At 35.4% G+C, this 25155-nt stretch overlaps 1 protein-coding gene across 1 annotated transcript in view; it reads left to right on the top strand.

The window, feature by feature from the left end:
• LOC114350235 (polyhomeotic-like protein 3) overlaps positions 1–25155 on the top strand; it is an 86920-nt gene that overhangs the window by 31591 nt on the left and 30174 nt on the right. Inside the window, exons 5-6 of the mRNA XM_028300939.1 lie at positions 172–364; positions 1497–1618. Coding sequence (XP_028156740.1) covers positions 172–364; positions 1497–1618 — 315 coding nt within the window. The remainder of the gene's footprint in view (positions 1–171; positions 365–1496; positions 1619–25155) is intronic.

Raw genomic sequence — 25155 nt, 5'->3', positions numbered from 1 at the left:
CTAAGAAATTTAATAACTAAGAACAGATAATAGCTTTTTAACGGAATAAAGTTTGAGTACCTTTGCGGTGGCAATTCCCCCTAAAAATATCTAACCTGTTTTATTATTATCGATAAATCGATAAAAATCGACAACAATTTCCACATAAAACAGCAACCCTATCTTCCACAGACACTCCTAGCGATATCCCGGGTGGGTCGCGGCGGCCGGTCGCGGCGCAAGCGCGTCGGCGCGGGCGCAGCTCCCGAGCACTCGCCTTTGGACTTGTCGGCGGCGGGAGAGAGCGCCGCCAAACGCGCCAGACTCTCAGCCAGCCCTAGCACAAGAAGCGACAGCGACGAGAGGGACAGGGCGTCAAATGATGGTAAGATAATATGTCTAAAAGTGTGATCTATTTTTTTATTTTTTTTATCCACACCGAGGAATCTCTTGGCCTGTATCTCACCTGATGGTAAGTGACGATCAGGCCGAAGGTAGAAGCGAGCTTCACCCGGAATCCTCAACCACGGAGGAACTGGCTATCTTACCTCTAACTGCCGGAACACAACAACGCTGTTAACATTGTTATTATGGCGACAGACTTCGGTAAGATGGTGGTAGCTAGCCAGGCGGACTTAGACTTCAAATTGATGAAACAGCCCTCACGGCAGACATAGCCTAGAATATGACACTTTAGTTTAAGCATTCACTGAAGGTGCTAGACTCTCTGGCCAGCCCCAGCACAAGGAGTGGCAGCGATGAGAGAGACGTCAAATGATGTTGATACGCAAAGAAAATGCGTTTCACAGCAAACACAGCGTAGAAAAGGATACGAATAAATGATAATACTTTGGCAGGCTTACCAATGTATCTGTAGCTTAGCAATCAGAACTACTGCTCTGTGTGGTAAGGGAAAGGACCAAGTAAAAACAGTCGATACCAAAAAACACCTATGAAACATGATCGAAATATAACACATCTACTGCTCTACACTTTTATACCTTATTTTGTGCCTTTACAAAATACTATTATGTCATATCTTCACATGACTTTAGGTCTTCGTAACGATCAATTTATAAACTTCATATCAGTTATTATGAAACGTCAATTTCATTCCATTTTCCGTTAACAATTTAGCCTTTTGCGATATTTTTATGTTTCTTACACCGAAATTGGAAAGGTTCGTACAAAATTGCATTATTTACTTACCAATTAAGCGATCCCGCTAAAATGTGAAAACGAAGTCAATGCCCTAAGGCAAAAAGTTAATAAAACACCTAAATACCGGTGTTACATTGATTACTTTATCACAACCTCTTTTTGAGTCAAAAGTGATCTTTTAACGCGTTTTTAATGTTTCTCCGAGTGTACAGTAAGTGCAACAATAAAAAAGAGTCGGCGTTTATGAAAGTCAATCAATTTCCAATATCTGGCGTGGGTGCTTAAAATTAATAGCTATGAAAATATGTGTTGATTCGCCACAGGTCAATTTACTTCATCGTATTTTTTTTTCGTAGATCGAAGTGAAGCGCGAGGTGAATGCCTTTGCGCGGAGGCGAGAGCTCGGCTATCGGCGTGGTCAGTCGATGACGTCTGCGATTTTGTCACCTCTATCGACATCTGCGCGGAGTACGCATCGGTAAGTGGACATCCCTAATTGCTCTATTTCTGACAGTTATCTTTTTAAATTTAGATCATCGCAATAATCGCAAAGGCAATCGATTTAGCAATTGAGAATCTAGACGCAGTGTAATCTTGATAAATTATTTTATGGTTAGGAAATTGTGGGCAGTTGTAAATTTTATTGCGTGTTGCTCTAATAAGCTAGTTCACAGTTGATACGTCGTAAATAAGGCTACACCTGTTGGCGCCAATTAAAGTTACAGATATAAAATTCCAGTACAAACATAATAAGCAAGTTTTCGAGTCCATTAACAACTTTCATCGGAAGCCGATCACGTCAGAGGCAAATCATAATAATAACGCCCAATAAGTCGCAACAAATTGGTTTACGGAGTAAGAATGCCCCAGCCCGTAGGGCTGTCAAGTGCTTGGAAATTTATCGAGTATTCTCACAACTTTACTCGAAACATTAAAATGTCTCTCTGATCATCTTCACAGGAATGTTTGGCAGTCCAATTAAAGCCTACTTAATTTAACTTCCACTATTATTTAACGGTATGAAACTTAATATTTGTTCTAATCCGTTCCGGGCCATAAAATAAGAACTAGTTTAGCCTTTAATTGCTGTTTTATTGATTGTAAATATTCATTTTAGGTATGTGATTTCAGTCTTAAGTAACCCTGAGGTAGTTTATTAATTTTATCGCTGACATTATCGTAATAATTGTCGAATTAGTGAAATTTGTTACGTCTAACTTTCTTGTTTCTGTTTAATCCTTGTTTAAGTAGTCTTAGGGCTAGTCTCCTTTATATCTTCCTGCTTTCATAATTTGTAACCATTTAAGACGTCCGCCCGATTTAGTATCGCGGCCCAAGTAGCCAATTTACATGGAAATCGTTGTGAAAGTATAGAAATCATTTCACCGCTATGCTTTAAGCCCTTTAAGGTGTTTTGTCATTGAATTTTCCATATTACGTACGATGTCAGTAATTGCTGAACTACTGTTGCGCTGTTAATCTAATATTGCTGCTGTACAATAGTCTTTTCTCTTTTCATCTTGTCAGTTATTAATAAGAAAATGTTTTCGTTTATTAATAATCTTAACACAGACAATAGCTAATAGATAATGGACTATCATTACCTTATTCTGTAAGAATAACGGTTCGTAAACAGTCATGCAAAGTTTAACATATTCTAACTAATTAAAAATACATTATGTTTAATACTTTGATACGATCGATTAATCAAGATTAACGTCAAATTATGTTAATTACGACAACAAGATATTATTAATTATATTATAATAACTGTTGAAAATTGTGTATCGGTACAGGCACCTGCGCAAGTGAAGTCGAATTTAAATGTTTATAAATTAAGTAATTCGGCTTTAACTTTCCGTTTTTTATATAATTCGATCGTTACTTGGGGTAATTAAGTTAATGCCAAAAAATATACGATACCTAGTTACTTAAAATCTAAATGAATGATCTTTATTGCCTTTTTAACAAAAAAAAATGCATTTTTGCATTGTAAACTCGGACTTAATAAAAATTTTTGAATATCGAAAAGTACTTAAGAGCGTTGTAGCAAAAATTTGGCGTTCGAATTTTAGGTTTTTATTGCTTGACGTCGCGTAGTGAGTGCGCAAACTGCATTTATCTGTACAATTTCAACGCTGCGTCGACTAAACGATCTTAATCCGTAGTTCTTTGTATCGTACCTAAGACAGTACATCATACATAATAATAAAGAAATAATGTATAATTTACCTATTTGATTTTTTCTCAGATCAGACTTTTAGCAAAATCAAGTTACGTAATTAATCTATTTTTTACACTAGTAAATCCCGCGAAATGTTTTTAATCTTTAAATTGAGTAAAGTAATAAGTTGATGGGTTTAAAAGAATTTATGTTTTATTTTATTCTTTTTACAGCATCAAAAGCTTGTTTGTGAAAAATATTTACTATTTAAATTTTACTTTTGACTTTTTAGTTTTTATGATGCGGGATGGAAAAATTAAAATTTATTCTGATTTTGTGACGTTTCCGCACATAAATATGGATAGGTTAAATAAATAGAATGAAATGTATGAAAACGAGCGTGCCATTTTTTAAACTTTATATAAATAATAAAATAAAATAAAATAAAAAAATCTTTATTTGGCACGGGACAAAAAAATGACAATTACAAATGTAAAAAAGTACATAAAGAAGAAAAAAAAATAAAAAAAAATAAAAAACAGTAAAATAAACCAGCCAGACCAGTAAAGATCCCGAGCCAAAAAGGCGCCCGCTCAGCGATATTCGGGACTTATGTGAAANTAAAAATAAAAAAAAAAAAAAAAAGGTTTTTTTTTTTTTTTTTTTTTTTTTTTTTTCAGCTTTCCCCTGTTATTTATTTTTCAGGGATTTTGTTTTTTCTGGGGGTTTTTATCTTTTTGTTCTTTTCTTTTTTGTTTTCTATTTTCTTTTCAAAAATGCAACTTATCTTTATTTTCTAATACAATTTTCTTATATCTATTACATATTTTTATCTATATGTCGGCGCGCGGGGCGCAATAAATTAAATAACTTAATGTTATAGTTCTCACAACACTTTCAATGTGTTAGCTAGTTTATTGCTATGGAATTTTAAGCAGCGCCAAAGCTCTTATGCCAGAGTTAAGTGCGCGCCTGGGAACGAAGGTGACATAAATCTCCATGTTGCCTGACGTAGTTGTGGACCCGTTCAAGTGCAGTTTTGATGGATTAATAGCTTTACAAAAACTTCAGGTACAGAGCCCTAGAACGTAGAGATAGGTTTTGGACGTGGTGGTGACTGGGCGTGGTTCACAAATTCGTCAATCGCTCCCAATTTATTAAGTCTAGGCGTCTCTAGCTAGTAATTCAGTAACTTTGATCTTTCTGTTAAATTTAACTGTGGACAATATTGATTAAATTACGAACCAGTCTTTACANACGACAGCAGTAAGTTTTTACCAACATTTTTAATATTTTTAATTTTGTGTACCAATGCTAGCTCGAGTTTGCCATGAAACCGATACCAGATTGTCCTGTAATAATTTCTGAATTTTTTATCTTTACTTTTGTTTCCAGTCAATAAATTTTTAATATGCAAAATTTTGCCGCCGCCGTCAAGACCAACTTGGCCTTCCAAAACTCTCTCTCTCATCGGGTCCAGGGCATGAGTCGAGAACACCATNAATATTAAAGCAAAATCGGAGACATCCGGCATCGACAAAAGCGCCCTCTATTCACGCAGGCACTCTGCGCGGGAAATTGGCCAAGACGCAGTAGTGTGTATATCAGATATTATAGATAATATATGTGTCCATCAAAGAGCTCGTAACTAAACATCGTAAGCGCCATTCAAATTATTATCTAAAAGTTAATAATAAATATTTACTTTTTGTAAATCTAAACAAGTCAGGAAATCAAAGAGGTAAATACTGATATCATTGTGATTTTATAGAATTTATTATTATAAACCACGGTCGTATAATGCTAAAAAATCAGAGGTAACTTTAAGATTTTTAACCATAGAGCAAAATTTATCTAATCGTGTTTTTAAACAGTTATCCCATTAGGTACACATGCGTTCTTTAATACAATTACAAACCCATCAAAAACAATACTTGTCAAAAAACCAAGTCTCATTACTCAGTTGTTCTACGGTAAAAAGTTGTGAGATCCATGTAATACCAAGTCCAGTCCAGGAAATCATTAACGTTTTACATAAATACAGTGTGAGTCACGTTAAAGTGTACATATGAAAATAGATAAAACTAGACCTATTTTTATCGACAAAAAAGAGGTCAAATATTTTTTGGGATTTTTTTTTAATTTTTTATAGAATTTTTTTTCTTCCAATTACTTATTGTAAAGAAAACGTAATAACTTTTAAACTAAGCTGTATATCCTGATAAAATAAAAACAGTAATAATGCTAAATAACAGGCGATACTAAAAAAATACATAAAATACACAAAAAAGACTAACAAATATTAAAAAATGAGACTTTTTGAAAAAAATCTGCTTAAAAATTCTTATTTTTTTGGTTATTTGATAAATTTCTCAAAAAAATGCCCCTATAACAGGTAGTTTTTATTACTTTGTATTATTCTCTATCGTATTATCTTTGTAAAACCAAAAATCGCATGTCTCTATCCCTATCACAACATTTGCTATGATCGTTTGAACAAAGGCCTGCCACAACATTATTCTCCGCTACAGGTAGAGACAATTTTAATTTTAACTAAAATGCTTATTTTACTTCGAAATCTTTAGTTTTTATTTGAAATCTAACTGGTCTTTATCAAAATTACAAATCTAGAGCCATTTTCAATTTCGTTCTTAACGAAGCGTTGAATGGCGCGCCCGGAGAGGCTTAGTTCAAACAATCATTGCAAACGTTGTGATAGGGATAGAGACATGCGATTTTTGTTTTTACGAAGGTAATACGATAGAAAATAATACAAAGTAATAAAAACCACCGGTTATAGGGGCATTTTTTGGAGAAATTTATCAAATAACCAAAAAAACACGAATTTTTAAGCAGATTTTTTTCGAAAAGTATAATTTTTTATTATTTGTTAGCCTTTTTTGTGTATTTTATGTATTTTTTTAGTATTGCCTGTTATTTAGCATTATTACTGTTTTTATTTTATCAGGATATACCGCTTAGTTTAAAAGTTATTACGTTTTCTTTACAATAAGTAATTGGAAGAAAAAAAATTCGATAAAAAATAAAAAAAAAATCTCAAAAAAAATTTGACCTATTTTTTGTCGATAAAAATAGGTCTAGTTTCATCTATTTTCATATGTACACTTTAACGTGACTCACACTGTATATTGACTTGGCCATCGCATGAAAACACGTGTAAATTAAATTATTTAGTGCGAAATGAAACGAAATTTTGCATGCCTGTGTAGACATGCAAAATTTCAGCTCAATGGGAAAACGGGAAGTAAGTAAATTTTAAGTTGCAAGATTTTACAACTCCAGATGTCAAAGAAAATAAAAGCTTGTAGATAGCTTTACAAAGAAAAGAAAGATTTATGAATAAAATAAAAAGTACTGTCTACGATACATTTTTTAGGCCGTGTCAGCGCCCCCTATATTATAGCCGCCCTAGCCGCTGTTTAATTTTTCATACAAAATTTTTCGATGACACTTTGAATACGCAACGAAACGAACTCGAAAGTTTTTCGTACTAGAGGTACTGGACTTAATATTGTAATTACGTTACCCAGTGACTCTCAATTGATAAGTATTTTATGTTTCAATTAGCATAATAAGTAATAATATATTTTATACGCGAATAAAACCATGTATACTACGTATTACTGTATTACGACTCGCTAAGTAAGTCATGTAATAAAATTGATTAAAGTGTCTTCTTATAAGTCCATTTAACGACAAAATAGTGATTTTATAGTTTCCTAAATGTTTGTAAGAAGATATAGCAATGTATTAGCTAATTAATATTTTAGGCGATGATAGTATTATGTATGTGAAACTATACATTTAATTTACTTATGGTATGCGAGAAAATTTACCAAAAAAAAATTCCATTGTTTAAAGGTAATCCCTAAATTTACTTAGAGCCTCTTTTACTACATACATATTGACCCCAATAATATTCGTAGTTTCAGGTATTCTTTTGGTTTATAATAAATATGCTAAATGAACAAACACTTTTCAACCGACTTCAAAAAAGGAGGAGGTTCTCAATTCGACCCGTATGTTTTTTTTTCTATGTTTGTTACGCGATAACTCCGCCAATTATGAACCGATTTGAACAAATCTTTTTTCGGCGTATAGGTAATACCTCAAGGGTGGTCCCATTTAAATTTAATAATAGAAAAAACAACCCCCAAGGGTGGAAAATTGGGGATGAACTTTTTTATACGCAATATCTCCGCCGATTATAAATCAATTTGAACGATTATTTTTTTGTTGAATAGGTATTATCAAAAGGGTGGTTTCATGCGAATTTAAAGAAAATATTTCACCCCCAAGGGTGGAAAATTGGGGATGAACTTTTTTATAGGCAATATTTTCAATTTTTAGTTTTTTTTTGTGTTCACGCATTTGAAGTCGGTTTTATTTTTTTTTAAAAGTTAATTATTATACAAAAACACACTACTAAGTCTGTATGTGTCTCCAATAAAGGCCACTTAAATCAATCCCAACTTTCCTTAAAAAACAAAACAAGAAAATTGCTAACGGCAAAACGGAGCAATCGGGCAACAATATAAAGAGTTTAATGTCCACTGTTTATTACTTTTACTTTGTATGAAATCGGTCTCATTATGGACGACTATAAACATGTTCTCGTCACTCGTCGTGGTCCGACTTCTTGACGTGGTAATTTGAGCACAATTCATTGTGGACTCTGGACGCGTGGATACGAGTGGGCGTTAGACATATGGGAGAAAATGTGAAATGGTTTATAGGGTCAGTTACCCGGCGAAATTCGTACCGCCAAGAAAAGCTATGGCCTATGTTTATCAGGAATAATGTAGAATTCTAACTGTGAAAGAATTTTTCAAAACGGCTCAGTACCTAGTTTCTGAGCCTATTCAGTTCAAACAAACCACCAAATGTTGCTTCATTTTAATATGATTAATGAAAATATCGGTCCCATTATGGACAACTATAAACATGTTCTCGTCACACGCGTCGTGGTCCGACTTCTTGACGTGGTAATTTGAGCACAATTCAGTGTGGACTCTGGACGCGTGGATACGAGTGGGCGTAAGACATATGGGAGAAAATGTGAAATGGTTTATTTGGTCAGTTACCCGGCGAAATTCGTACCGCCAAGAAAAGCTATGGCCTATGACATAGGCCCTATGTTAACAGGAATAATGTAGAATTCTAACTGTGAAAGAATTTTTCAAATCGGTCTAGTAGTTTCGGAGCCTATTCAGTTCAACATACAACCAATTATGGACGACTATAAACATGTTCGTCACACGCGTCGTGGTCCGACTTCTTGACGTAGTAATTTGAGAACAATTCAGTGTGGACTCTGGACGCGCGTCCATTGCAGTGAATGAGCGCATTGAAGACAGGAGAAAATTCGCTATGCCTTTGAAATTCTAATATAGAGCTTACCTAAAGAAATCAAAGAGGCTGTTCTAATATTGACTTCACACTAGATCATATTATAGTAGCCCATCGACAGCCCGGCGTCTTGAGGTCGGCGGAATAATTTCAAAAGAAACATATCAACTACTTGTACTTTTTATGACTTTTGACATGTCATGTCAAAAGTCGGCGTAGGTGTGTAGAATACTTGAGAACGGATACAAACCCACGAATTCAAATGGCACTGTACAGTCAAAAACGCGAACCACCAGGCGTATCGACCAAGTACGTAAGCACATAAATACAAAGGCTAAAATAATAAAAGATCTTTGTAAGTAAAAGTCTAATAAAGTTAAAAGCTATCTATACATATACATAACTACTTGTCTCAATCTTTATAACTTATATACTGGATCTAATATAAAATAATATTTTACACGAACATGAACATTATAAAGTTAGTAGTCTAGTATTAACCTATAACTACGCTTCCTTGATCAATTTTGTACGACAAATTACTCGAAGCACTAAATTATTGTAACGGAACTTAGATTGGACCATTTTTATTAAGAAACCCATTAAGATAGTGAACTAATTTTCAATCATAAAAACCTACAAAGTTAATAGCAGCTGGTATGTTAATGAACTGCAGTCTTGAAAAATCGCTGAGCTCTAGTTAAGTGAGTCTTATTTTTAATATGTAATTGAAATCGGTTAACTAGAGACAAATCTAGAGTAAACAACCCAAAAAATGTAATAAATAATACCTTGATTATCTTTTTCATCAGATTAGTTTTCAGTATTTAAACTGCCTGGGATTGCCTTCTTAAGTTCACGTTAAATTCAACAACCTATTTGCATAATCCCTTAAAGTCTTTCCAAAGCTTTAAAAAAGTAAACAATTATAAACCTGTTACATTTTGCCGCTGTATTTTTAAAACAATCTATCTCCAACCGCGCTAAATATCCAAAGCTTTTATTTTACGAGCTATAAAATAAAAGCTTGTCTAATTAACCATAAGCAAAAGCGGCACTATTACCACAAAGCCGCGCTCTCTATAAATCACTGACGGTAGGCGAAAATTATTGCCCCACAGACAATTAATATCCTGCGACAAGTTCGCAACCAATAAATCACCAGTAATCAGATACTGCTACCGAACTGGACACACGGACGGGGAGAATGACGAGCGAAAGGCTAGAAAGTTCAGTGAAAGATTACCGTTGACAGCTAAAAAACAATTGAGTGATTTCTTTGTCTATTGTTTTTGACAGCTGTCCTTTCCCTTTTTGCATGCTTTAGTAAAAAAAAATATTTATTTTTATAAATTATGCATTCGCAAATCCGTATCACATAAAACGTAATTGAGAATTTTGAAATTTACAAATAAATAGTAATAAACATGACGATTGTATGGCCAATAATAAACTTTTAACGGCTCATAGTATTCAAATGTTAACCATCTCGTTACATTGAACTTTTCGGTAGACTCTCACTACAAATTAAGCCCATCTGTGTCACCGCACGACCCTCGTGAATTCGCAAATCGCGCATTCACTCGCTTTGCGCAAAACCGCGATACAAATATTATGGAAATTTTAAATCCTCGCCTCGTTTCCCACGTCTGGTTGCCTCACATTGACATAATATATGCGATGCCATGCTCGTCGCATTGTGCATTATGGTTGGGCAACGTAGGGCACAATTATGGTAAAGCGAGCCTCACGCCGCACCGCTTGTTGCCTACATACCGGTGTGCAGTGTGTATCATTGCCCAATCTGGATCATCCCGATTATGATCGATTTGATAACTAACATTCATATAAGACAATGCAACCGCCGCATTTCATTTGTCATCACTTTTTAATATTGTAAAACTTATCTTTGATCTAGGTTTAATAACTAGTCTATAAAACATCATTAAACACGATCTGTCAGTCAGATTGAAGTTGATAGAGACAAAACGCTACTCTAATTCAGAGTTCAATCAATCGTGGATTAAAAGTTAAAAAATTTATGCAAGCGAACCTGGTATTTAACATATGCTTGTTTTATCAGTTCAATATATTTTAACTAACATTAATTACAATTTAAGTACGTTTGGCAACACTCCAATTGTTTGATGGGTATTACCGATTCATAAATTATACTTTTCTATTAACACGTGCCTTTTTCCTAACTTTGATACCTTTCACAATATCTGTTAACTTTATAATCTAGTACTTTCATTTATTTGTTCAACATTCAACATTTAACAGCTCTACGCTAGAAATATGACACAACACTAATCTTTATTAACTTAGTATTTGTAATAGCATAGCGCGAATACGCAAATGGAATTTCGTTTCCACTTTACAATAAATACTAGTTTGTTTAATCGTATTTTACAAGATAGTTTGTAATGTTGATAATGTTTATAATTGTATAAAATGTTTTTCTGGTTTATGAAACACTAATATTGACTGGATAGCAAATGTTCAAAAAGATATTATGAGGGAGTTCGGTCTGTTTTCGAGAGTGACTAAAATGAGTAACACTGCATGTTAAGAAAAGCTGACCCCGCGTAACGGGAATGTTCATGGGCAAAAAAGAAGAAGCGCTAATATTGCCCAATTTTAACGGATCACTTCAAAGAACCCTTTCATTTAGGGCAAATAAAGTGCCTGAAATCTAAATAACTTTAAGTGATTTCACATCACACTTGAGAGATTTATCCCCCAATTAGGTGAGCTCGTGATCCACACACAATGCGCTAAGCTGCGCTCGCGCAACCGATCGTGCGTCCTCGCGCCTGACGTGTTGCCGTCAAAGTGTTAGCGTTATTTGTTTTGTGTCAGATCTGAGACAAGATAGTTCAATCGCGAGAAAGATAAGAAATCTTGTATGATACATTTCAAACTGGTGTAAGATTTGTAGCGATTTTGAGGAGGTGTTTTCTAGTTTCAGAACGTAATCTACCAATCAGAGTAGAGCTTTTTATTTACCTGCTTCACCTTGTGTATTAAACTAGCGAGTAATATAAATTCAAAATTAAAATTATTAGACCCAATGATTCAAAACTTTGTCGATTGATAAGTTGAAACTTCTAGATTATTTTAATGATCTTCACTATTTATTGATACAACGTTCAGTATCGTAAATTCAAGTCATAGATCGATGAGCTTCATCCTAATTGTGCATTGTCACCGCGCAGGCGCCTCGTGCGCGCGTGATCCAGTGTTGCCACACCGTGATTTACACCGATCTGCGCAAGAAGCACAATTTTACGTATGGCAATAATCGATCGCGATTATGTCAGTGCGCAGTGACAAATGCTACCGCTCTCTTTGTTACAGGTCCCATCAATTTGATGCCGTTCCCTCTCTAATTCTATTTTATCGACAAACTAATAGGTCTCATTGAAATGTTTATCAGTTCATGTTCATCTTTTCCCTTCTGTTGTTCTGAACTAGAAAACAATTACTTTATGCGATCTCTGTGCTGCAGTTTCACCGAAACTCGTGCAACTCAATTGCGTTCAGCCAGTCCCTCTTTCACGTTTGATAGGAATGCCACACACAGTTCTAGGAAGCCGGTACTATAATTTCGAGGCATGTTAACATCAGTCGAGAATATCACCTAAAACAAACAAAGCTCGCCCACATCCTCACCCCGAGCCATACACGACTGCGAGCTTCAACTATTGTTAAATACAATACCAGTTTTGCAACATCAATCAACGAAATCAAAATACCAGCAAATGTATGCCTTATTCCTTCCCCGAATGGCGCTCGTATTTTTAATTTTAACTGCAAGATGGGCATGCTTTTGATGGATGTAATTACTATAATGGCCGACGTATCGTGACCACTCGACGGACATTGTTATGATTTTAGACATGAAATCGAAAATGGTCACGGGTCATCCGCGCGCATGTTGGTTACGCAAATGCTTTAGACGATTTCACTTGATAGTATATCAACTTTTGTCACGATAACAAGGCGATTTATAAATTGGGGCGGCCATTTTTATTAAGCGTAGAGGCATCATTAAGGGGCATTCATAGTAAAAAGTGTGAGCGTTCCAAAGAAGCCGTGCCTTCCGTCTTAATACTGGAATCGTGAGGTCTAAATAGGCACAATTTATTACAGCGCGTGTCAAATTAACTGGGGATAATTCGGCGGCATTCTTGTACACTTACTTGCATTTTGTTGGAAAGAATGTTTACACTTTACAAACTCTTTTTACAGTCATGAACAAACGCTTTCTTACATTGTAACATTGCAGGTGGATTAGAAAATGGTCGGCAATTTAAATTTATTTATCGTTATTATGATTTTCTATGCTTTACACTGCTTGGAATTCGCAACATTAACTAAAAACTATGGGTAGTTTAACTTGGGCCCGTGAACCAGTTTACTATCTGGGGTTAATGGTTCCATAATCTTAATTATCTATCAACAATGATTTAGATAAGCTTAAAGGGAAACATGTATTTTAGAGCAATAGGCGATAATGTGCAATAGCTTAGCGACTGCATTCTTTAAGACCGTAAAGTATCTGGGTAACTGGTTCAATACCGGATGCGTACACAGGGTGTTTTAGAAAGATCAATTTCACTATGCATAAAATTATTTATATTCATGAGAGTGATATAGATCGTGCTAGTGACTTATAATAAGTACTACACGGTAAATAATTAAAAGTCCTGCATGTATAAAAGGCTAGTTCCTGTTATGAGTTCTACTGAAAATTTTTAATATAGGAAAGATATCAATAGAGGTAAGCAGAAAGCTTGCCACAAATTAACTAAGTCCACTTCAATCTCAGTCTAGTAATAAAATTATCACTTTCCTCGGATTATCTGCAAAATTAATCTTTTATGCTTATTAATATTAACATCTTATTTTAAATTACAGACAATACTTTGCAGACAATTAAATACACGCTCTTTACACTTTCTAACTTAAAAATATTTTTATTTTCAGCGCTACAAGTATTTAAATTTCAAACCTCATTATTTTATAAACAAAAGCCATGTATGCACTTTCTAACTACCTGTATACACTACACGTTCCTATTGCTTGGTTTATTTATTAAAATGTTCCATGACAAACTAAGAATAATAAATAACTAGTAAAAAATATGAAGCTAATGTTAAGAATTCTTCATTACATAGATTTGCAGTCTCATTTCAGTTTAGACACGGCAAATCTGCGTTGGATGCGCGTGCGCATTTTTCTCTATAATGACCTCTTAGATTTATTGCACTATAGCAAATTAGATCCGAATGAGGGTTGGGTAACTAGGGATGTCACTAAAGAGCTGCAAAAGACAATAAAATATACATAACACAATATGCATTTTGTGAAATTTCACGTGAGATTATGGAGAGGGGGGGTTGAAAAATAGCCAAAATTGTCTCACGTAATTAATGGACGCCTCCTTACTTTGTATAATTTCAGTAGGTACCCAAATAAATTTATTGTGTAACAAAAATTCACTCCGTGATTTTTAAGCTTGCCATAACAGTCCGATCTATCTAAATTGCAAATATTTTTAAATGTAAGTATTATACAAATTATATTTTTTTACAAACGTGTGACAACCCTAGCCATCGCACGTGAGCGTTGAAATCATAATATAAATGACAAAAATAAAAGAGGTAGTTTGTACGGTCAACAGCACGTCAACGTAAACACGGTGGTATCTTACGTAGTTGCGATAGGGGCGACTGCAACGAAAATGTATAGCTTGATGTGCTGTCGGCTGTACCTGTTACGTAGTAAAATATTTCACTTTCTTGCTTTAGTTTTAAAACGTTTCTGACTCGGAATTACAAATGGACTTGACTAATTAATTAGTATGTCTGTTGACCATTGTGAAGCGTTGTATGTAGGTATATGAAAATGAAACGATAAATTATACGCCAATAAAATCAAAAAAGATTTAATTTATTTTATTTGATTATTTATTTATACTTTGCACATAAAACTGTAGGTACAGTGGCGGACTTAATGCCAGGTGGAATTATTACATGAAAAGCACTAAGGTTTTAAAAATGTCTTCTCGAAAACGTAACGACCTTTAGGCTCTTCTAACTTCTACTTCAAAATTTCCTCATACCATCATACCACGTAAATTTTTCACAAAAGTTCATTTTCTTTATCGATATCAGATGTTGGCAACATTTTCTTTATTTTGCAGTTCGACTTTTTCAAGTTCGACTCTAAACGCTAAGAAATTTTAATAACACTCTGTACAAACTAAAACTAACGAACTAACAAAATAAAACAATATTATTTTGTTTATCTCTCTCCATACAAATCGCACTTGTTTCGTCACATCAGTGCTATCTTGAGTTTGAAATTAAAACCTCGTGGCTTTCTCTCGATGACTTAACCGGTCCACACTTGACACGGCGATGACATTAAGGCTACATCTATCTCGTTCTTGCGAAATAAGAGCACTCGTTTGATTAATTTTGAAGCAGGGCCGTACTTGGGACCGGGGCCCATAAAATTTAATTAATTTTACCGTAAATTCCAAGGGCCCATTTTAATAATATCACCCATACATATTAAATAGTAAAAATATGAGTTTAAGATACATATCCGAAATAGTAAATAATAAAAACCATACCACGAAAAAGATATTTTGTTTCTTGTTTTTTTCTATGAATGACTGATTGAAATATCAATGACACAATTAAACGGATTAGCATCGAGAAAAAAATGCATAATGCATTCATGACTGACACATAAATTATGACTGCTTTATTTGGCGAGGCTAGCACATGTAGAGCCATCTAAAAACTTTATCACCCAGGGCCCCAGGGACAAATACTAAAGCCGGCCCTGTCCTGAAGCTATCGCATTGTGCAATCCACGGGCGTAATTAAAAACCCCAGCCCAGTTCCATTGAGGCCAGTCTAGCTTTTGTGATCGCAGTCACGTGACAGTCTAAATGGATTGGCACTAGATCTGGCTCAGAAAGATGGCATTCATCATACTTGAACAGAAACCTAGACATGAGATCTGTGATAATTAAATCACTTTAACTGGACAGGTATTTTATAGAACTGCTGTTTTCTCTCGTCAGAATATAAAAAAAAAACAATTGAATTACTGCGCGTTGAAAAAAACTAGGTAGGTATCATTTTATTCAAATTATTTATCAACAACTTTTATTGTCAACACATAAATGAAAACTATTTTTTAAGAAACAAAACAAAACAAAATTCGAATAAGGAATGACCTTCTTTTTCTAAATAATCCTTTAACACAAAAGACTATCGCCATGCCACAAAAACCATACGTGAATGAAACTATTTATGAAACAAAGAAAAATCGAAAAAGGAACGTCATCCTTTTCATAGTGGTCAATTAAAAACCAAAGACTATCGCCAATCCCGCTCCTCCAAATGTTAACTACATGAATGAAACTATTTAAGAAACAAAAATAATCGAAAAAGGAACGTCATCCTTTTTTCCTAGTGGTCAATTAAAACATAAGACTATCGCCGCTCCTCCAAACGTTTTCATCAAGCCCCAAAGCTTTCCAATACATAACTAACATCCCAATCTCATGCAGTATCATTAAGCCATGCAGATCGCTGAGATACACCGGCCACCACGACCACCGAGCAACCTCCGACCTCAATTACCACCGAATCCTGGCCGCTACACGATTTATTAACTAATATAATTGATTCAAGCGTTTATAGGCGAAAGAGGTACTTCAAGTGAAGATTTCTTGCCGAAGGTTTGTTAATTTATGTTAATTGATAAATCAGGTATGTGAACAACATACTAAAGGCAAATTCTTGAACAAGAAACTATTAAAATTATCATCACTATAAAACATAATCAACCTTTCTTTCAAGGCATATGTTTTTTACAGTAAAAGTAGCAAAAAAAGTGTCAAAGTTTTTGAACTTGGAACGCTTTTTCGTTATGTTTATTTATACCGGGTTACTTACCTTGTTGTAAATAACAAAACATTATTCATTTATCTAGCTTTCTATATAAAAAAACAGAGCATAAACCATACAATCATTCAAAACACAACTGGGCAATCCTACAACGTCCTCTGTATTTGCATACACTTTGCATTGACGGCATCACGTCCGACCGAATCTCATAAAACTAATCCTGTAACCGACCCACCATAAAATGTACTACCATTTATAAATTACTTGCTTTCATGTCGGCAGTCGCATGCGGTGGGTGAGCTACGGTGGTCCTATTAGAGACGCTGATATCTGTAGGAGACGCCGGAGATCAGTCCGTCAATTGAAATTGTGCAGTATTTGATTCGGACTTTGTTTCTAGGGCTTTACTGGCTTGGTGGTCCGAAACGTTGACAAGCGCGAATGGAAATGGTTTACTTGAGATAAATTTAAACGTTTTGATATTATTCTGATTTTATTTATTAAATTTATATTGTTTTAATACTTCAGGATTAATGTCTTCTTTTTAATTATTTATTTTGTTTATTCAGAAACTCAACAGCTATATTATATTTTTAATTGGCTCTTTACTTACTTTGCTAGAGATTGTTAATTGAAATTGATGATATGTTCATAATTAACACCTAGTTTGAAGACGTATTGCTAAACTATAGGATAATTAATTAGCATCTACTTATTTCTAAGCCAAGCTCGAATAACACGGACATAAAGAAATTAGCATGTTAATACATGTTCAAATACTAAGCAGATTACTTTCACCATAACATCTCGTAGTGTTGAATTGAAAACTGAAGTACCTCGTTTAATTAGCATCTTATACTATCATACTCATATTACAATATACATATAACTTATGATTAAACTAACATTTCACGCTGTGTAATTCTCAAAAAGATTTTGTATGTTTCTGAATTTTACTGCTTGCGTGTCATCAATACGCACTAGATTTTGAGATTCATTCACTCGCTCTCTTACCATAGGATTAGGCCTACTCATTTATCTTACTTTAGTGCTAGTTTGACATTCTACTTTTGACAAGTTCTAGCGCTGCATGTTTTAAGTTTGGTGAGACGACAGAACTAATATCTATAGCAGCTGCAGCGGACTTTAGTTTTAATTATTTCCAAAATGTCCTTTATCCTTAATATAAATATCCTTATAACCATATATTGCGAGTGTAATAAAACCAGACAGCTATTTTTATTCTCGTATCAAACCAGATTTATTTGAAGTCACATTTATCCAACCTTATTAGAATTCACAACGTCACCACACTTACAGGTGTTACAAACATTGAAATCAAACACCTCATAAATTACCACCACGTTACTATGTGCAAATCCTGTAATAGTTATTTAATTGCGATCGTATGTGTTTATCGTTTAATCCGTAGCATTGTAAATAGGAAACATTAAAGTTTACTGCCAACGTGACGTCATTAACATGTCCTCACCTGTGTAACTTGACGCCAGTTGTACTGCATGAGCAATATAGTTTTTACTGCAGACTCTTAAAAACAAATAATCCATTAATAATCACAACAAATCACGTAAATAAACCTGCCACCTTAAAAAAATCTGATTCAGAAACAAACATACTTCTGCACCTCATAGACACAGCCTCCGATACTATCAAAATGCAAACATAAGTTTGTATAGATTTATTATTTTACTTATCCTGTGACATCTTGCGTCTTGCTAAGTTTGAAGACATGCACTTTTCATGAATTTAGTTTTCCAATATTAACTCTAAACAAAAAAAACTTATTTATTACTCAAAAATAAAAGGGTGTCCGCGAGGCAAAGATGGCTGCTGGCTGCATTTCCTCGCTGGATAGCAATACTAAGCTTTTGCGTAAGGAAAGAGGCAGCATTCAAATTTTCCGAAATTGTAATTAAGGAGGAGCTTTTTCCAATATTATTTAATCAAAACTGACCACTTAATTTTCTAATATCCACCTAACATCGCAGCCTCCTAGTGAGATACGGCCAGTAAGAGAAAGGCACAAAGGGCTTTGCGACCAATACATATTCGCGGAGTGAAAGTGGCCGGTATCTGGACCTCGCAACTAAAGCATAAAAACTATCCTTGGCACAGAATAGAAAGGTATTCAGTAGGGTCAGGCTGTCAAGTAAAATGTTATGTGAAAATGGCCGACTGAAACCGTGGGTTTATAAAAGCGTATTCAATTTTTACAATGCTGAAAAAGTTCTCGCCCTACGACGATTCATCGTGAAGGCACGTGGCAGAAGGAAAATTAATCGTATAGAGTAATCTTGATCGACACTGTAAGAGAATGGTGAGTCTTTGTCTTAAAACTCATTTTTTCAGCAATTCTTAAATGCTAATTTAATCCCACAACTGCGTTGCCAGGTTACCTTTGAAACACCTGTAAAAACTAATCAGTTTATTAGTCTTTCCGTAAAGTTAAACCGCCATTGAACTAATTTAACCAGAGGAGAATGAATGCTAGGAGTAAACTAAAGGAGCTACTTCTCTCTAATGCAGAGCAATTTACACATTATCTGTAAACAGTTCCTAGTAGAAGTAAGAACACTGTGTCTTCTACTGTTATAAGGCTGATTTATAGCGAAGACGGCTAATCGCAGCTTAGCTGTCAATTAAATTATATTAATTGCGACGATTATCGAGAAAAAGTCGGAGACGACTTTTTGTAATTTACGTTACGCAAATGTGTTGCTTCGTTTCTTCTGGTTTTATTTTGAACTGGTAAGAAGCGGGTCAATTGATGTGACAATGATGTCAATTGAAAGTGGAGCTGGTGAATGGATACAAGAAGCAGCCTTTATTTTGTGACGTAATCATTTTTTGGATTCTCTGGCGCCACATTAATAGTCGTTATTAAAATTTTGAACTCCAAAATCAATTCTCAGATGGGCCATATAGGTAACTGAATCATACTTTTCTATTTTAAGACCACGCTAATTTGTAGCATAATAGAATAAAGAATAAGTATTAATAATTATAAATTGATTCATACATTCTAACACTTATTTCATAATTTCAAATAAAAGTTCTTCCTTAACAAACGCGCGATCTTATCAAGTTAGATTAATAATTAATATCTCCTATTTATCCTACGAATGAAGACGTTTAATAATTGCATAAAATTATCCGATGGCGAGATAAGAATTTGTTATTATTTTCTTTTGTAATAACTGTCTCGTTGATCCGATGTAGAATTGCGTGAAAAGTGTGGTATTTCAGTGTTATGGTTTGTATTAGGTATGAAACTCATAATCTTAGTCCAGTTGGGTGTGACACACACGGAAAAAGAAAAGCCAACCCATGCACTGAACCTATATATTTTTACTAACTGTGCCCGCGACGAATGCATCTATTGAATATTTTTTCCCGTTTTCGCAACATTATTTATTGATGCTCTGCCCCTATTAGTCATAACGTGTTGCTATTAATCCAATAGTCTTCCAAGATAAATGGATAGCCCACACTGTTTTTCAAATCGGACCACATCCTTTGAGATGAACTGTATACAATTTATTAACTAAATTATGTATTCTGAATGTAGGTACAAATTATGCGTCGACACATTTTCTAATATTTCTATTACCTAATTTATTTGTACCTATGTAATGTAACTTTTACTGTCATTTTTTATTTTTAAGCTTGTAAGCGCCTTGGACCCGTTCTGTAAGCTTACAAGTGTGTTTTGTGTTAATAAATAAATTGTAAATTTTAACATTATTTATATTTTAAAAAATCTGAGACTAAGGTAAATGAACTGGCTTATCAACACAAGTTACGCCTAGGAGCAGCAGGTGGCGACCCGAGCGCGCAATAAACAGTCCCACAATCAGATCCCGGCTCAACCAATAATTATCAAGGGTTTATTAACAGATAGCCCATCGCTGCGACCATAGACGATGTTCGCCTTAATTGACTGTACGGCTTAATTAAATAATCACGTGCATCGGTTTCCGTTGTTGGTAGTAACTGGATATTAGCTATCATTGGCACTTTGAAGTGAGCTATCGTAAATACTTATGCTGTTATTAATGTATAGTATAAAATATTGGTTTCATAATTTTTAATTATAAAGCAGTAGATATAACGTAATTATTTTTGCAAATAGGCTTTTAAAAAGCACTTTTACACGTCCCAGTATTAACCCTACCGCTGCTTCGGGACAATAAATGGGTAAGTGCTGAGAAAAATCAGCGCAAGAAACTCAGTCACGATAACAACGTAGATTCAAATTTGATTTAATTAAGTTAAGTTAAGTTAAATGTCGAAGACACTAAGCTCTATAACTCATATTTTTTGTAAGATAAGAATGTCACGCCGCGCCTAATCTTGGAGACACATGCATCATTTCAAATTATTATTTGATTTATTAGACTATCGAATCGACTATTAAATTAGTCACAACATTTAACCTTGGTAGGAAAAGAAATATGCATGCTTTAAGAAATATACGGGTCTATTCCCACCTCTCGATCCCACCGCTGCAACTCCTGTGTAGCCAGGATCTACAGCTTGACCGCCAATAAAAACCCAACCAGTGAAGGTCAAGTTTGTCCCTAGGGAAAGTTGCACTGTTAGAGGGTACATAGTATGAGCAATATCAGAGGCTTTGTTAAAGTCTGACATAGGGCTACGATCAATCATTACCAAAAATCCCCTCAAAGAAATCCTACCGCTATAACTTGCTACCATCCCATCAATACTTACATAACCCCTGCAACCCACCTTAATTAACTGTAATACCTATCAAAACCCAGCCTCATACGTCCCAATCATTAGTCACCTTATTTCCTGCCGATAAGCTCGTTAATTGAACGCAGATGCAGCGTTTAATTTAGCTGGACCGTATTTAAATTGAGACGTCGAGATGGCAGATACACCGGGCGATGGTATCTGCGCCGGCGGCGGTCGCTGTATCGACCAATGCCAACTTATTGATAGGATTTGTAGGAGCGTAACGGGGGAAATTGAGCTTTGGTTTCAACTTGGAAACTGTTCTAGGAGATGTTTGTCTATTTGTACAGGTTTCTGTAAGGCGTATAACTTTTCATTTGAAAAAATATGTAAAGCGGCTTATTTACAATATAATACATGCTTTAATCGTAAAAATTAACAACCTCATTTTCACTTTTAGTTACAATTAAACTAGCTTATCGTAATTTCCTCGTAAATACCTCGCACCTCCATTAATGTATGAACATAGTAATTATCAAAACTGAACTGAATGCGACATTTCAAGGACATCTATCGAGAAGCATGGAGACACCTAGAATTCAAACGCATTCCGTCCATTGAACCCGCCAAAACCATGCGCATAAATTCGTCATGCTCCAATTTCAAATTCAAATTCTCAATTCCAAAACAGTTGCAAGCTAATTTAATTATGCACGTTGACGTAACGTCCTATGGTATCTATTCGCAAAATCAATCAAGCAAGCGCTTGACGGCAGCTAAAACACACGTGCTTGAAGAAAGCTGCTAGATTACCGGAACGTCTGGTTAATAAGGCTGAGTTGCACCATCCTATTTTTACTTTAACAAACGTTCAAACTCCATACAAAAAGCACCGGTTATTGTTAAAGTTACGGTCAAAGTAAGTTGGCACAACTTAACCCAAGAATCAAAGTTCGATAGAACAAGTCTAATTATTACAGTTAAGTAATGACAAGGTAACAGTCATCGGAATGGCCGCTCACGGTGTTCTCGAGGTCATTGGAGGTCGACACAGACTTCGCCGTCTCGGAGACAAATACCTAGACGTGGGTATTTTGATCCGCCTATTGCACAACGAAAATTGATTCCTACTCTTGTTAACGTTCCTTACATAATTTAAACACTGTTGAATACAATCATATTGTAGTAGAGATAGCTCAGAAATATATGAATAACTAGCGGCCGCCCGCGACTTCGTACGCGTGGATCCCGTTTTACCCCCTTAGGTGTTGAATTTTTCAAAATCCCGTCTTAGTGATCACCTACGTTCTAAAAGGAACCCCCATTCAAAATTTGAGACTCCTAGCACTTCCAGTTTCTGAGATTTCGTGCTGAGTGAGTCAGTCAATTTATAGACCTTACGCTTTTATAGATATAGATAAAATACGCAGTGGAAGATAATTTTAACAATGCCATCTTATTAATTAAAACAGCTCTTTTACTTCTACTTCTCATCCAACCCACGCAACTAGTACTAGAGACAATCAATCACATCATTGGTCCGGCCGTCTTCGTTGCCGGAGCGTACTCCATTATCTATCATTGCTTCCTTAGTCTGGCTGTAGTACAATGTCGTTAGAAGGTAATATAGCCCTGATATGCAGCTGTAGGCGGCAAGGCAGGTCAGTTGTCCGCGTCCGCGGGTGTCGGGCCTAAGGGCACAAGCTACCGCGGCCTGCCATCGCGCCGTAATGAAATCACGAACTACGGATCATTGTCAGGAAATAACACTTTAGCTTAAATTCCGTAGTTATACCGTATGCAGCTAAAGCCCGAGGGTACGGTTTGCCCGGCCCTTTTCAGGTTAGTAGCGAATTAGTTAACAATACGAAAATATTTTAATGTATAGTCACTTTGTAGAGACAAATTTCCAGAAACCCTGTCAAAGAAAACCCTTCTGAAAAATTGCTGAACATCAATCTTTTCAATGCTAAGAAATATGTCTACGATCTTGTGCAAAATGAAAATTCCTCAATGATTGGCGTATAACAAAATAATCTTCTGTATCGATCACTTCAGTCTCCGGGTCACGTAGAGGAGTCCTTGCAGATTCAATTTGAGGTAATTCCTTTCAAATCCATAAAACATATTCCAGTAATATCGATTCGATATGAAATACCAATCTGTCACAGCAAATTGTGGCACGTCGGGACGGCTGCGTGCGGCGCGGGCTGTCACAGGCGGAATGTGCCGTCATGGTGTGGTGGAAATTAGATTATTTTGCTGAGGAGAAAATTGCAATCACATATCAACATGTTATCTCAGCAGATATGTAAGAAAATTGTTTGAAAGTTTTTCCAGAATTAAGCAAAAATGCATCGGCCACCACTCATGTTTAATTGTAAATCGCAATTATTTCAGATCGTTAATTAAATCCTAGGCAACTTATAAAATAACTTAGCGTATAACGAAACCTGCAAAAGACAAAGCTTCTAATCTTCCAAACGAAAGCACATGTAGCGATAATGACCAACATTCCAGTTAATAATCTCTAACTATCGGCCATATAAAGGAGTTCACATGCGTGTAAAAAAGTCGGAAGCGGTCCAAAGTGACCGCGGAATGCGTTGATCTGGTCATCTGGCCGTTTCAAGCCGCCTGCTAGGAAATTGCGCGGGCGCGGGCGGAAACGCGCGCGTGCTGCAGTAATGGCGCCCAGGGGTGCCGCGCATCCGGTCTATTACGTTTGTCTCTGAGTCTGAAACTCGAAGGATATCACGTTTGGTTTAGATAGTGATAGTAAAATTATTAATATGATAATTTCACGCGTGAAATTATATTATGTTAATTACAGGATGCTTGTGTCAAAGGTTAAGTCTCAGACTCTGCACAGCATTTAGATAGAAAGCCTCAGTCTGTGACAGTAACTCTATACGTTAGAGGTTAACCGCTAAAAATGTTCTAAATAAAAATAAGAATAACATTATCTATCTAAAACTTATTTATTTCTCAGAGCTTCATCACAATGATAAGTTTAAAAGAATTCACCGCCATATCAACGTGGTATCGCCAATGTCTTCACCGTCAAGTCTCCAAATCCATTGTGGCAGCCCTAGTGAGCAAGCAGATGGCCGCAATCTCGGCGACCACTGCCGGCGACAGTCGCCATCTACCCGCAATAGCCGCGGTAATCGCCGTGCCACTTTGCGACCTTTCAATCCAAGAATGTCAACCGATGTCGTACCACTCTTATCACAACCGCACAGAGTTCACAATGCATCACAAAAAAACACCGTAATCTCGTAATAGAGACTATTTCTTCATGATACAGTTTTAAGCTGCATCGTTTGAACAATGGAGTCGGCAATTTTCGTAAATCAAAACCGCTGTTGTAAGTACGTAATTACAATTTGCACACGATATAGCTTTGATAAGCGCACTTGAGCTTTATTTCTCTATTCTAGCGATCCGCCTAAAATGGAGTTATTCATCAGCTTCGTTCGAATAGACCAGGCCACCATAATTCTTCTTTTGAAAATCATCTAAATCTACTAAATAAACATAAAATGATTTGGTTGTAATGTTGTAATTACAGTGAGAAGTGCTAAAAGCTCGCTCGTTGTTAACGATAGTCTAACTTAAAATGCTCTTAAATTCAATCCAAAGCTTTACTGATATAACAAACCAAATAGTCGCATAAATTAATGAAATATAAAAGCTCGTATGCTGAAGCCACACTAAAACAAAATTCATAACTAAAGCAAAGATTTGGACCAATCAAGGGGTGAAATCTGTTCCTATAGGTTCATACTAGAGCCCGTTCTATACAGGCCAGTCTCTCGGATT

The sequence above is a fragment of the Ostrinia furnacalis genome, unplaced genomic scaffold (assembly GCF_004193835.3).
Source record: "Ostrinia furnacalis isolate ACB-3 unplaced genomic scaffold, ASM419383v2 OfSCF0831, whole genome shotgun sequence".
Taxonomy (NCBI): domain Eukaryota; kingdom Metazoa; phylum Arthropoda; class Insecta; order Lepidoptera; family Crambidae; genus Ostrinia; species Ostrinia furnacalis.
This window is presented reverse-complemented; position numbering and strand designations above follow the sequence as displayed.